The sequence below is a fragment of the Rhinoderma darwinii genome, chromosome 7, assembly GCF_050947455.1.
Source record: "Rhinoderma darwinii isolate aRhiDar2 chromosome 7, aRhiDar2.hap1, whole genome shotgun sequence".
Taxonomy (NCBI): Eukaryota; Metazoa; Chordata; class Amphibia; order Anura; family Rhinodermatidae; genus Rhinoderma; species Rhinoderma darwinii.
The window spans coordinates 55,479,617-55,495,220 of NC_134693.1; the positions used below are offsets into that span (position 1 = coordinate 55,479,617).

The 15,604-nt window shown below is 37.5% G+C and overlaps 1 protein-coding gene across 2 annotated transcripts in view; it reads left to right on the plus strand.

Annotated features, from left to right (window-relative positions):
• NR5A2 (nuclear receptor subfamily 5 group A member 2) overlaps positions 1–10,309 on the plus strand; it is a 113,755-nt gene extending 103,446 nt beyond the window's left edge. For both annotated transcript variants that reach the window (XM_075832240.1, XM_075832239.1), the window contains exon 7: positions 9,710–10,309. In XM_075832240.1, the coding sequence (XP_075688355.1) occupies positions 9,710–9,957 (248 nt within the window). In that variant the 3' untranslated portion in view covers positions 9,958–10,309. The remainder of the gene's footprint in view (positions 1–9,709) is intronic.
• The last annotated feature ends 5,295 nt before the right edge of the window (positions 10,310–15,604 follow it).

Consider the following 15,604-nt stretch of genomic DNA (forward strand, 5'->3'; position numbering starts at 1 on the left):
ATAGATAGATAGATAGATAGATAGATAGATAGATGATAGATAGATAGATAGATAGATAGATGATTGATAGATAGATAGATAGATAGATAGATAGATGATTGATAGATAGATAGATAGATAGATAGATAGATAGATAGATAGATAGATAGATAGATAGATAGATAGATAGATAGATAGATAGATAGATGATTGATAGATAGATAGATAGATAGATAGATAGATAGATAGATAGATAGATAGATAGATAGATAGATAGATAGATAGAGGGAGAGAGAGAGGGAGAGAGAGATAGATAGATAGATAGATAGATAGATAGATAGATAGATAGATAGATAGATAGATAGATAGATAGATAGATAGATAGATAGATAGATAGATAGATAGATAGATAGATAGATAGATAGATAGATAGATAGATAGATAGTGGATGGGTAATGATAGATAGATAGATAGATAGATAGATAGATAGATAGATAGATAGATAGATAGATAGATAGATAGATAGATAGATAGATAGATAGATAGATAGATAGATAGATAGATAGATAGATAGATAGATAGATAGATAGATGATAGATAGATGATAGATAGATGATAGATAGATGATAGATAGATAGATAGATAGATAGATAGATAGATAGATAGATAGATAGATAGATAGATAGATAGATAGATAGATAGATAGATAGATTTTGTGTGATTAATCCACATGGCATTGAATAGTATGAGCATAAAACATTCCATATTCTATTTGATGATTGGGGCCCAGTAAGACTTGTCGTTACCTCCTTTGTCACAATCACATTAAGAACACAATGGAAACCTTGACTAAAAAGTAATGTATAGCCTTCACCCCACTTGTAAGACCAATGTCAGCTCATGTTCTTATGTCCCTAAGGTGAAGACGTGTAGAAACCATTAATTGCTGCTAATCATCCTTAGAGGGACTGGCAGACTATCTGATGTGTATGGGTTGTCCTGGCATTGAGGCTGCCAACATTATCCCTGGCACACGCATGATCACACTATTACAGAATTATTTACATATGCGTGTATATCATATACATTGGCAGTAGATTTTAAAGCGGACACTGAATTTGATGTTGTTGCCTTGGGCTGCCGTGGGACACAGCAATCAAAGTGAGTTAAAAGCAGAGCAGAAAGTCTTCAGTCAGCACTGTGTCTCCAAGCGACCAAGATACGAAGCCTCCCCGGCCGCTCTATGGATTTGCTGTCTATCAAATCCAGAATACAGTAGTCAGGTTAATGGATGGATTATTCCGTGTAATGATATTAGGGCATTATTGATACAGACGGCACGGAGGTGACCTTGTTAGATCAAGACAACTATATTAATTGATCATTTGGTCTCTACAAGTTTAATCCCCAGATACGTATTAACCCTTTATGGATATTTCCTACCTTGTCCTAAACATGGTAAGATTACTGTGAAATTGCTTATTCATGAAGGAAGGGTAATTGAAATAATATGGCTCAATAATATGCAGGTGATCCACATACAATGAGACTGCCGATAGACAATATATTATTTTCACTTTTGATAGATGTCCTCAAGCAATCCTATAAACGACTTTGTAATTTGTAATGAAAAGTATAAGCAGGATCTGTGTTCATTAATTCTAAGACAGGGAAAGTGATTAAAGGAACACTCCGGCCAAAGCTCATACAGTGTGTTATACCTAGTGCATAGCCAGAGGGGGCAGCGGAGTCAAACAACATCAAAGAGAGAATCCCTGTGTCATGTAGCGCTCCTCAAGCCCTGCACTAGTAATAGCACAGTTTAACATTTATACCTGGAGTGTTCCTTTAAAATCACATTATTTTACAGGTTTTTTTTTTGTTTCATTTGTTTTTAAGCTGATGTGAACAGCATTCCTGATGAAAAAAAAAATGCCTGGGTGATGACTACAATGGTTGCTATTACAAATTCAACAGATAGTTTTCCAAGTCTTAAAGGGAGTTCACACAGAGTTTTTGGACGCGGAAACCGCATTGGAAAGCGCGCCAAAAAATGGCCTGAAAATACCTCCCATTGATTTCAATGGGAGGCGGAGGCATTTTTTTCCCGCGAGCGGAAAAACGGTCTCGTGGGAAAAAGAAGGGACATGCCCTATCTTCGGGCGTTTACGCCTCTGACCTCCCTTTGACATCAATGGGAGGCAGAGAAAGTGTATTTCGCTGTGTTTTTTGCCCGCGGCGCTCAATGGCCGCAGCCAAAAAACGCAGCGAAAATCGGCATGCAGGCAGGGCAAAATCTGCTTCAAAATTCCAAACGGAATTTTGAGGCAGATTTTCCGCCTGCAAAAAAGTCAGTGTGAACCTAGCCTTAAAAGGCAAATATAACTAGTTACCAGTGAGGCCATGTTCACACGTTGTGGATTCTGTGAGGACTGAGGCATGGATTCCACGCCTAAATCCAGACAGAATTCACAACTATAGCACTGGCAAGGCATTTTAATGGGTACTGTATGCCCCATTCACATGCTCTGGATTTAATTTGCGCAGAATAATGACCATTCTACAGATTTTATCATCTACAGTGGGCTTATTATTGAGGCGGAGTCTGAAAAGCCACAGAAAAGCTTTTTTGAACTTCTGCAGATTACCCTCAAAATCCACAGCGGATTTGCTTAGATCAAATCTTTATTGGGTGAACATAGCAGGAGTAAACTTCATATTATTACATAACTAGACATATTTACCATTCTGTGCCCTGGGAAAGCTGGGTGATAATCTTGACCTGCGATTGGGACCACAGTAGCTGTCACCCAATTTTCCCAAAATCAGATATCTGATATCGAAAATAAACTGGCAGAGGAGGACACCTCAAAGATTTATTTTTAAAGTTGTTTAATTTGTTCGTTACTTAGATATGCATTTTAATTGAATCTAATACATAGAAAGTAGTTTGTTCTATATTTCTATTACTAAACAACATCAATGGAGCAGTAGTTTATAGGTTAGTACTTAAAGGGTTTTTCCAGGGACACTATTTTCTTCCAGGCGGGCGGCGCACGAGCACTGTGGAGTTTTATGCATTTTAATTGAATCTAATAAATAGTGTGTCCCGCTCAGGGGGGAATTAGGAGGTGGGGGTGGAGGGGAGTTGAAAAACTACTGCTTGTAATGGTGACAATTGTTGCTTTGTTTTTTTTCTATTTTGCGGTTGAGCATAAGAAAATTAAAAAATTGTATAAAAAAAAATACAACTACAATATAAAGTTAATGCCTACAGATGGTGCTGCACACATAACCTTATTTAAAGGGATACCAGTGCATGGTATTTAGAAAACCAAAATTATTTTTTAGGGAATCTGTAAAACCCCCAAACTATGGCAGGATAGGTGAAAAGACGCTGATTCCGAATATGTGATATTTATATATTTACTCAGCGACATTCCCCCGCAGTAATCCCAAAAACTGTCCGTGTGCTTTATTCTAATAGAGTGAAGTCCCCTACGCTTTACTGCCATACTTGTTGAATATTCAGAGTTCATTCCTGTTTGCACCCCTTACACATTGATAAGAGCCTTAAATCAATCAAAGAGGACCCAGAAAAAAAATCAGAATCAGTGTCTTTACACCTATCCAGCAGTTACATTTGTTGTGGGGTGTTTAACATGGTGACCGATTCCCTTTAAATATCACCCGATTCCATGAAGAATTGAAACACATTTAATTGTATTTCTATAAATTGTAGAAATATCATCATCTCTGTCATGGGACTGGGGACTACTGATGTTTCATTTCTTTTTAAGTAAGTAAATGTGCATCTAACGTTGATTTTTCTTGTAAGTACCGTCCACTTTAATGTTTTAAAAAGCAGGATAACACCACATTATAGAGAGAAGGTGGAGGATGAGTTATGTGAAACATTTCTGTGGATCAATGCAGTTATATAGAGCAATGAGAACGATCTCAGTGAGCAGTAGATATCAGTAGATGGTGCAATACTATAAGATATATGGAGCAGCAAAACGCGTTGTAAATACAGCTGTATTAAAGTTTACAGGGAGAGCTTTCATTAGAAGCTGAGAACAGTGCAGTATGGCACTCGATATATTCCGGGATACCGCTATTCATTTAATAAAATTAGCGTTTACATTTCATAAACTGAGGGGGTCACTTATAGAAGCACCCCTGTATCAGTTCAATTCCACCTTAAAAGTAAAAGTTACATGTCTTCCTTGCGGTCTCATTTCCTTCTTCTTACGTTTTAGATCATCAGATCTTATAATAAAGTTGCCATTGCACCCTATCATTAGTTTTGTAGGGAAAAACAAAATTGTGTGGAATTGCTCTAGAAACACCACTGCCTTCTTGTGTTATACAGCGGCATATCAGACGTGTAATCTGTGTATGATTCTATCTATATGCACCTCTATAACTAGTCAACATCTCATTAGGGTTACATATTTTTAATATCTATTAATGATATGCAGAAATGTCTTGAATTGGCGAAAGCATGTTTGTAATACTCTATAAATCTTTGGAGGGTGACTCACTGATAGCCATGTGATGGTTGTGTGTGCGAATAACACTGGTGATTCTTATATGCCAGGGCAATCAGTGGTATCGGCACTAAAGCATCACACAAAAAATTTATATCAGATATAAGATAGTTTTACTATAAAATAGATAGGAGCAAACAGACCAATAAGTGCATATATGGAATTATAATACAATAGTTGATGTTCAATCTAAACCAGGTGACCTAAAAAACATAATACTAAGTAGACATCCTAAAGGAATAGAACTAACTAGACTGGATACATCTGAAATACAATAAGAATGAATCAACAGTTAAAAAATAATGGGTCCGCCGCAGGGCCCTTGTGGTATGGTCCCAGAATTGGCTTGAAAATATGTATACCAATCTATAATAGCTATAAACATACACAGTACGAAGAAAAAAAGCCACAAAGTTACAGGTATCAACACATGTAGAAATGGCCGCCAATGTAAATGGTAAAAAGAGATGCAGTTCAAATGAAATATAGCGCAGAACTGCTTCTCACCACTCCCGGTACTATAGATCGCAGTCTGACCGTGGATATGTTCGTATATGGCTGGACACGTCGGACAGTCAGTGGTGTGGTGGCGTTTTCCAATGCTTCTCAGATTTTTCAGACTACTGCATCCAAAAGTTCTTAAAGGATCTGTCAGCTCCCAAAATACTTGTATGCTCCTGAAACACAATTTCTGGAACATATTTTCTTTGAACTCCACATTTTGTCAATATTCTGTTATACCTCCTGGAAATGTATGAATAAATTGACAACTTAGTGTTATCAATAAGGCGTGTCCCTAGTATGACCTGGGGAGCTCTGATTGGACTGTGTCAGAGTGTGTGGGGACACGCCCTCTTTGATAAGGGAAATGGTAACATCCATTTGTCAGTTTATTAATACATTTCCGGGAGGAATTACAGAGGAACGGCACGATGCAGTTCTAAGAAAAGATGCTCCAGAATTGTTGTTTCATAGGGAATGCAAGTTTGGAGAGATGGGAAATGAGACCAAATAATTTTATAGTCATAAACGGAAATAGAAGAAATGTGAACATACCGCTTTAACTTCTTCTAATGACCGATTTCAATTTGCCCAGAAGCCAGAAAGATACAAAATCCAAAGAATAGAGGTTCAGCATCTACTAAACATCCCTGAAGACATCTGCTTGTTTCTATTGAAATTATTTTTCTTTAAAGGGGTTTTCCACTACTGGACAACTGATGACCCATCCACGAGATAGGTCATCAGTATATGATCGTGGGGGTTCGACACCCGGACCCCGCACCGATTAGCAGCTCCCACTGCCTCCGGGCACCGGACATCCGTGCTGGAAGCAGTTGGCTCCGGTCATGGAATAGCGGCCGAGCTGCACTACTGCAGCTCTGCCCCAATTCAAGTGAACAGGAGCAGAGCTGCAGTTCTGCAGCACGGCCGCTATGCTGTGTATGGAGCCATCTGCTTCCGGCTACATACACTGCATAGTGTGCAATGACATCCGGTGACCGCAGACAGCGGAAGCAGCTAATCGGTGCGAGGTTCGGGTGTCGGACATGCACCGATCATATACTGATGACCTATCAGGTGGATAGGTCATCAGTTGTCCGGTAGTGGAAAACCCCTTTAATTCTCTCGCAAGTTGTTTTGGAATGTCTGACTGCTGTTATTCATATGATGAAGGAAAATTTCTGAAATTTTCGATCAGGAAAAGTTCCAGTACTAAACAACAGGCAGTGAATCCGTGTATTTATCTTCTTAAATCAGGTCACCATTATTCTCCTACTTCAGTTATAGTCCAGTGACACTCTTCTGTACAGCTATCCCTCTACACAATGAAGCCATGATTACCCAGTGCCATCTTTATTAGCCTACTAATTGTAAAAGGGTTAATGATGTATTTGATTAATGGATATCAATTTGCGACCTTCACAGCTAAATAACGCTGTTTGTTTTACTCCATTAAGAAAGCTAAGCAGCGCCCGATGCTGATATTCTGTTTAATTAGCGGACTGAAAGCTTGATTACAATAATGTATGCAGGATAGCCCGGGTGTGTAAACGGGGAATGACTCTGCTGTCTGCCTACGTGTAATATATTCAAAAGGACCTTAGGGTCTACTGTTCAATAAAGATGGAAAAATATACATGGCCCTCCACACGCTTATTCTGAGCTTGTTTTATGAATAATTAGTCCCTGAGTGAATAAACCGGATTAGATTAGATAGGGCTTGTTCAGGGGGACCAAAAGGATGTTCTGTTTAAGATGTTACTATGTAAACTTTGCATTTACAAGCAAACATTTTAGTTTGAAGACTTGTTTGACATGGAAGTACAACATCCTACGTGATGATCCCTTACTTTTGCTCATAGTAACCTGTGCTTAGCCCTCCCTCTGTGTACATCTATAGGGATACATCATTTTTTTGTTAAATACATTAAAGCCTAAGTCCACCTTGACACCGAATGTTGCAATACACCACTACGCCACATTCTTTCATTCGTTTTTTTCATACAAACTTTCCCTCTATGGGCCTGTTCACATCAGCGTTGGGCTTCCATTCATCAGTTCCATTTGAAGGAACCGATGAACGGAAAGCCAAACGGAAACCATAGCTTCCGTTTGCATTACCATTGATTTCAATGGTAATGCTTCCATTGCAGTTGGTTTCCGTTTGTTTAAGTTGAATAACGATTCCGTTTTTTTCACGGAAACAATAGCGTAGTGGACGGAAAGTTCGAATGGAACCATTAAATGAAAGCCCAACGCTGATATCAACAGACCCTATCTCTGCTACCTGCCCTCCCAGCTTATGTAATGACCAGACACCACCTGTATCTCTTGTTCTGTATTATTGGATATCCTCTGTGCTGCACAGAATAACTACCAGTCATCGCAGCATTTATATCTATTACAAGGTACAAGCTTTGGCACAAGAAGTCTAACAGCTATAGATCTAATAAATTCTAGTAAAATGCCTATAATCCTGCACCTCTGTAACCTGCGAAATGCTGAATTATTATTTTAAGCAGTAGCAAACTAAGGTGCCAGGGCCCGCTGGACTTCTAACCAAGGGTGGTGCACACAGTGGACTCAGCCTCACCCTGATTGGACATTTTACAAATGAGCAGCAATATCGAATAAGACCTGTGACCCCCCCCCCCCCCACCAGTAACGCCCTTCAATGCTTAAACTTCCGACGGATTATACTTACGTTTTATGCTTATCCTTACCACTTTACCCTTTGGTTACCGACACTGATGCTATTGAAAACCTGACAATTCAGAACCATAGCATTTGTGGATATATTCCTTGTTGCTGATACAATTTTAATTGCATTAAAGATTTTTCCATTTTGCACCAGTGAGTCCTTAAGAATCCATTTGTCTGTCACACACATATTGAGAAGAATCGAGATAGAAATGTTTCAAACTTCAATATAAAATTGTTTGATTGAAAAGCAAATTTCTTTCTGCTGCGTCTTTATATTCCACAGTGATATCAGATTACTCTGTATTGTTAGTATTTTACATGGAAAATATATGATCACAGATTGGAAAAAAAACACTTAAAGTTTGTTTACAAATGCAAATGTCTACTTTGAGATAAGGTGACACTTGACTGTATTTAACCAATGAAACATGACATTGTCCTTGATTCATGATCGTCCTGTAAGAGGTGACACTTTAACCTTCCACTCTACTCACCCTGGATGAGGATATATTGTCTATTCAATATAAAACTAAAAATTCATGAGAATCTTCTGCAAGGTTAAAGGCCAGCAGTCCATCTATTTTCCACCGATGATCAGTCACAGAGATATATATTTTAGGAGGTGGTGCCTTGTGAAGATCATTTTGCTCTCTAGCTGAGTGTAGCAGATGGTTCATTAGCATAGTCTTGGCCTGTCCCAGAATTTCGCTATCATTTAGAAAAATGTCTCACGGAAACAAGACTTCTTGTCTTATTTTATTAGAATTAACGGTGTGGCGGGTTGGTTTCTAAATTCACCTTGGGTCAGAAAAATTAATCCGGAATGATATGAATTGTGCTGTACTCTGGTTTAAAGATAGGAAGGGCTCTGGAGACTCATTAGAAGACCATATATTATATTCTAGCTCTGAAATGCTACAACCTTTGTGTCACTAAAGGGTTTGACCTTGTTCTATTTAAGCTATCCTTGATTCTGCTTGATTGAAGTTATATAAAGGGTTTCTAATGGAAAAATACCTAAGCTATTTTATATATTATTTTCGCTTTTAGTATCTTATAAGATAAGTATTGTCAACAATTAATAGAGTCCATTTCATTAATGTAAATATCTCAGATGATTTTCATACACTTAGTCAACGTTTATGCTTCTTATGTGTATTTGATTATTCTCAGGTTGTTGTTGTTTTTCTCTGTTTCATGAAAATGTTATTGTAAACTACAATTTCCCATAGTATTAGTCACGTCAACAAATATGGGCATATGACAAATGATTTGAGCTGAACTGTTGCGGCTTGTCAATGAACATTTTATTTAACACATGAAAAGATATAACCTAGGTCTTCCCTGAGTGTTCAAACGGGTTGTCTCATCTCCACAATCCCTTTCCATATGCTCCATCAAGGCATATGAACGTCATAGAGAGGGATCTCCCACTCGGCACCCTTCTTATGAAGCAGAGTGGAGAGCTAATAACAAGCATCGGCTCTTGCTCTGGCAGACCTGGTCATCCATTCTACAGAATGTTGTGTGTAATACAACATTTCACCTGTAGTGGCCACTGCAGGAAAAATTTGCAGCCGCCGGCAACTAAAATCAGTTGTTTTCCAGGGGTTGTCTGTGATGAGACAACCCCTTTAATGGTACATCAATTTAGGAATAGCTTCTACAAGTAATGAACTGTTAATATTGTATACATTTTAGAATAATTCATAATAATCAAATATGCTGAGAATTGAAAGAAAATATGTAAACTGAAATGAATAATGTATTTTATTGGCTATTAGGTATATTTTGTGTCTTAAAGAATATGTAGTGTGGTATACGGTACTTTATGGGGGAGCCTTCATTTGATAGATGTTGTCAGTGTATCCGCTAACAGCAAGTATTACAGTATACAGTATATCATGTTTTTCAGGTATATCACTAATAATGAAATGTTCTAATCAGTGTTTTTCCTATTTTTGCCCTAGATGTGAAGAACTTGGAGAACTTCCAGTTGGTAGAGGGAGTTCAGGAACAAGTCAATGCTGCTCTTCTGGACTATACCCTGTGCAACTACCCACAGCAAACAGACAAATTTGGGCAACTTTTACTACGGCTACCAGAAATCCGTGCAATAAGTTTGCAGGCAGAAGAATATCTATATTATAAACATCTCAATGGTGATGTGCCATGTAACAATCTTCTCATTGAAATGCTTCACGCGAAGAGGGCCTGATATCATTCTTTTTCACCATGGATCTGAGCACAAACCTTGACAAAGACTATTTAACTTTAAAGACATTGAAAAGTCAGAAATATTATAATAATCACATTTCTTAATGGTTAATACGTGATGCATCAGGGTATTTGTATTTCAAACTGTGAATGACATTACATATTTCCAAAAGGATTCTGCACGGGATACTGCCTGAACTCAACATAGCCAAATGGGAGGATTCAAAAAAATGGTTGGACCTTTTGCTCCTGAAGTGGGATCAAGGAAAAGGCTGGAAAAAAAAAATGAGAATAGAACAATTAATTATCTTAATCTCTTACAGTCATTAAATGTTGGCCAAAAACACGGAATACAAACCAAAAAATGTATATATATATATATATATATACATATATATTTATATATATATATATATATATATATATATATATGTATATATATATATATATATATATATATATATGTATATATATATATATATATATATATATATGTATATATATATGTATATATATATCTATATATATATATATATATGTGTGTATATATATATATGTATATATATATATTATATATATATATATATATATATATATATATATATATAGGTCTGCATGTAAAAAAAAATCTCTCCATTTGTTTCATGGTGGCCTTGCTGGAGAAGGGGCAAAATGCACAGAGATGCTTAGTATGACCGTCTAGATAAAAGGGCTCCTGTCCTCACAGGCTGCCTGAGGTTAACCTCCATGGTTAGCCTTCATATACTAATAGTTTCCTGACTCATACAGAAATTGTGCATTCAGTGAGAGAGATGCTACTGTGTTGCTCATATGTACTTTTGCACTGTGTTCGTTGTATTTCCTATTGTTACAGGCCGCTTGTTAATAGTTATGGAGATGGCAATGCTCTCTCTCTTCCTTTAAAGCGTAAAGCCATCCAGCCGTCAGAAAACAAATAATTCATTATGAAACAAAGAACAAAGTTGTATGTATATCATGTTGTGCTGGAAAACGTCCAGTACCTGTATTGAAAATACATTCACATTTTGTGTCACTTCTTCATGGTGACAACAAGACTTACCCAATGTTGTTGTATCTTAGTGACAACAATATTTTTCTTTAGATTTCTTTTAGTGATATATTAGCAAGTTTGCTTTAATCACAATGGTACTAGTAGGACAGCGCAACAATAATTGTGTACTTTCAGACAACCCCAAAGTGCTGCTCATTTCAATAGTTAAGCTAATGCTCTCTCTGCATTTGGTTTAATTCAGCTTTAATTTGCCTACTTTGTTATAATATTTTTCTTCTTTTTGTTTTTTTTTGTCATTTTCTGCATCAGAATAATTGTGTTCAACTTTCTAAAACTCCCGTACAAACTGTATTCATGCAAGTGACGAAAAATACTTTATATTCACTTAAAGGAGAACTACCAAAAGCATTATAAATAAGCACCTTTACTGCACATTATAGACGTGAAAAACGTTGTCACTACTTTATTTCTGTCTTGTGCTAGTTTAAGTACAACCCCATTAAATACATAGAGTATGCAGCTTCCTCCAAACAGGACACATAGATTGGGACTCCATTAGGACATGCATGTAGTATGTCCAGATATACCATAAGAGAAGGAAAGAACCAGAGGAGACAGGTTTGGTGGCTTCAGACACAGCATGTCATGCAGGACTTTATTGGAAATCACAGGTATAGTGTCTTGGTACCTGGATTGGTTCCTTCTTCAGAGCTAGAGATATTATTCTAAGACTGCAGTACAATTTTTTTTTATTTTTTTTTAAATTAACACCCAATTTCAGAAGAACCACTAAAAGTTAAGAAAAAAATAAGACACTTTGATGTATGGGATTGTATAAAAGAGCTCTATTAGATAAATGGATCTGAAAATTGATAAATATATATATATATATACTGTATATATTATTATATTTTTATATATATATATATATATATATATATATATATATGTATATATATGATTTATGACTCGTACGTTAAAGAATACATAGAATAAGTTGTCAAGTTTTTCGAGGGCAGATCAGCCATATTGTCTCTTGATTGGAAGAAAGGACCAATCCAGGTCCCAAAATGCATTATTTACAGTATATACTAAGCTGAGTTCCTAAATTCACCTTGAATTGTGTCATGCACTCTGGAGGTTCAGTGCTGTCATAGGATCTACATAAGTACTTCTGGTTAAGCCTATGAACATAGATGGTGTTAAAAGGAACACTCGGGGAATAACTAACACACCATAATATGTCTTGTGCTAAGCCTGAGAAGACAAAGCATGACACAAAGACTCGCTGTGTCATGCACCTCCCACTCAGGCTTTGCATAACGCATGGCACAATGCATAGGTTTATCCAGGGTGTTCCTTTAATATATGTTATGGGACTTTAATCCTTTTGGTAGACCTCCTATTGGCAAACAGTCACAACAATCAGAATGAGAGGGATTCAGCTGAAGACACATTTAGCTTAAGAACAAGTATAATGTGTTGCCCTGAATCAGAACAGGCATTATAGTGAGAGGAACCACATAATATTTTATGTGATTTCACCAATTCTACATAAATCTTCAGAATACCCAGTTGACTCTTAGCTCAGATGATCGTTTCATCATTTATAGAATCAAGTGCAACAAAGAACAGTGTTGTCCCCTATAATAACCAGACTGATGACATCACCATGTTATAGCATATACTTGCTAAAAGACCGGCTCAGTATAGTTGCAAACTTGCAATGGATAACAACAATGTGTTTTGCCATGCACTCATTTTAATAATTGATGCCACCTACATGGGGTTTATCATTTTCATTCTTAAAATAGATATGTAACATTCCTATTTTTTGCACTATGAGAGTTTATCAGAGATTTGTGACCTCTGGAAATGACATTTAAGTTTTTGGTAGATCCAGAAAAAGTAATTAAAAGAAAAAAAACGTTCAGTATTAAAATTAATAGGATTTAAGTCTGACCACCCAGCTGTTTATTGAAAATAAAGGACTAATTCATAGCATGCGGGTAAATGTCTGAATGTATAAAATAGGACAATTTGAAGTTAACTTATGGTCAGTGTTTACATCAGTGATGAACCAACGGTAACACCAGGGGCAGATATTGGCAACAGTGGGCGTCTGGGCAAGAACAGTATATGAGCTCCTTGTTTTCCAACTGCCAAGTTAATGACAGCAGGGTGCTAGCCATAAGCCATTTCCAGAAAATTCCTCACTGATGTGTCAGTCCACCATTAATTGACATGAATGGGAATCAGTGTAGCCCCGCACAAGCAGATGTAATAGTATGCAGTGGGCTCCCTTTCGCGCAGAGTCCCTGTGCAGCTGCACACATTGTACGTATGGTATGTCCGCACCTGAATGACACTGTATCTAGCTGAGGTATCGCATTTACCGACTTATGGTAAATTACATCGCTCTACAATACAATTTGTGTTGCGGACAAGCCTCACCTGGAAGGCCTCTAGTGGCTCATCTACGGTTTGCATAAGAGGAGCAAAGGCGATGATTGCTTGAAGGGCTTTTTAAATGTGTCCCCCATTTCAGCAGTTAAATATGAATAAGCAGTGTTTAATTGATGTCATGAGACATTAAAATTCCAAAATCTCATTCTCTTTGTTTGCTTTTTTACTTATCTCTTTCCTCTTTCAAGACTGCAGGTTATGTTCCGAGCAACCTGCAGAGCACTTTGTATGGCTTAAATAAATGACTATCATTTGAAATGAACACTTGTTAGGCTGGATTCACACGAGCATGTTCGGTCCGTAAAGGACGGAACGTATTTCGGCCACAAGTCCCGGACCGAACACACTGCAGGGAGCCGGGCTCCTAGCATCATAGTTATGTACGACGCTAGGAGTCCCTGCCTCGCTGCAGGACAACTGTCCCGTACTGTAATCATGTTTTCAGCACGGGACAGTAGTTCCACGGAGAGGCAGGGACTCCTAGTGTCTTACATAACTATGATGCTAGGAGCCCGGCTCCCTGCAGTGTGTTCGGTCCAGGACTTGCGGCCGAAATACGTTCCGTCCTTTACGGACCGAACATGCTCGTGTGAATCCAGCCTAACAATTGTTCAGTTCAGTACTACACTTCATGTAAGTTCTGTAAAATTCCTTACTACTAATGTCTATCTGAAGTATTTTGTACTTGAAGAAGTGTGAATGAGTAACTGGACCTTCAGAAGGCAGCATGCTGGATCTCTTAGGCCAGGATCACACGCACAGTTTTGATGCAGTTTTTGGCTCCGTTTTTTTAACCAAACACAGGAATGGACACAAAAGAAAGGAGATGTATTAGTCTTTTCTTTTATACCTTTCCTTCCTTTTGGATCCACCTCTGGCTTTGGCTAAAAAAATTGAGCCAAAAACTGCACCAAATACTGCATGTGTGGTCCTGGCCTTATACACAGAACGCAGTGTTTAAAGCATGTGTGGAGCAGCACATCCCATGTACAGTAATACCAACAATGGCCTCCTCCAACCAGCTGTACAATCATTCAGACAGAACTGTCAGTCTCCGTGTTCCTCGCTTTATAAATAGTTTATTTTTATGGAACAGCTGTTCCCACTGTAGACAATTCCAATTCTAATTTATTGTCCTCACAGTTTCATCTTTCTGTAAAATATATCCATAATAAAGGAGCAAAATATGTCATTTAAAAGTGGTATTTTTCATTATTTGGGCCTACAATAGGTATTGCTTTATGTAGCGCATATTCACCGCTGACAGAGATCAGACGATAGCCCCTATTATTTTACAAAGCACCTCATTTCTTCTAATACCAAATTTGACAGTGATGAAATGCGTAGCTGCGTTACTATTGAAACCTCAGTAATGTGCCATGCGTTTTTCACGTCCGTGCAAGCACGTTTTTTTATTTTTTATTTCTTTGCATTTCTTTGTAACTTATGCGTGAAACACGGACAGCATACGAATGTCGTCCGTGTGCTGTCCGTGTTTTTCACGCACCCATGGACTTCAATGGGCGACGAGGTGCGGAAAAACGCACCAATATTTTATACTAATTTTACGCAACGGACACTCGCTGCGTGAAAACTCGCGCATGTCTGAAAAGCCCCATTGAAATGCATAGGTCCGTGTGCTGTGAGTTATTTCAACGGACAGCATACGGACAAGGATTACGCTCGTCTGAATGAGCCCTTAGTCTTCAACACAAGCACTGGTCATCTTTATCTACAAAATAGCAGCCATATTAGTGGCCAATGTACAATACATACATCATATTGGAGAGCCTCTCTCATCAATATGCTGTTTTTGTATGTTATGTAAAATCCATTGTAGAATGAGTATATTGTGAACCATTGAGGAGTTATTTTATTAACGCCTACCTGTCCACCCATGTACATGAACAGGCTAATAGCACAGACCCTTTCACTTACATGATCTCTTTATTTTTTACAAATATTTTAGAGATTTTTAAAAAAAAAAATTCTTGACATATTACTACAAACAAGCAATTACCATATAACAAAGACAAATAAAAAAATATAATAATAAAATAATCCCATTCTTACCCTTTATGTCTCGAACCTCCCCCTCTACTACCAACAAGAACATAAGTTTTAATTTAATAAATTGTCTGGCTCTATA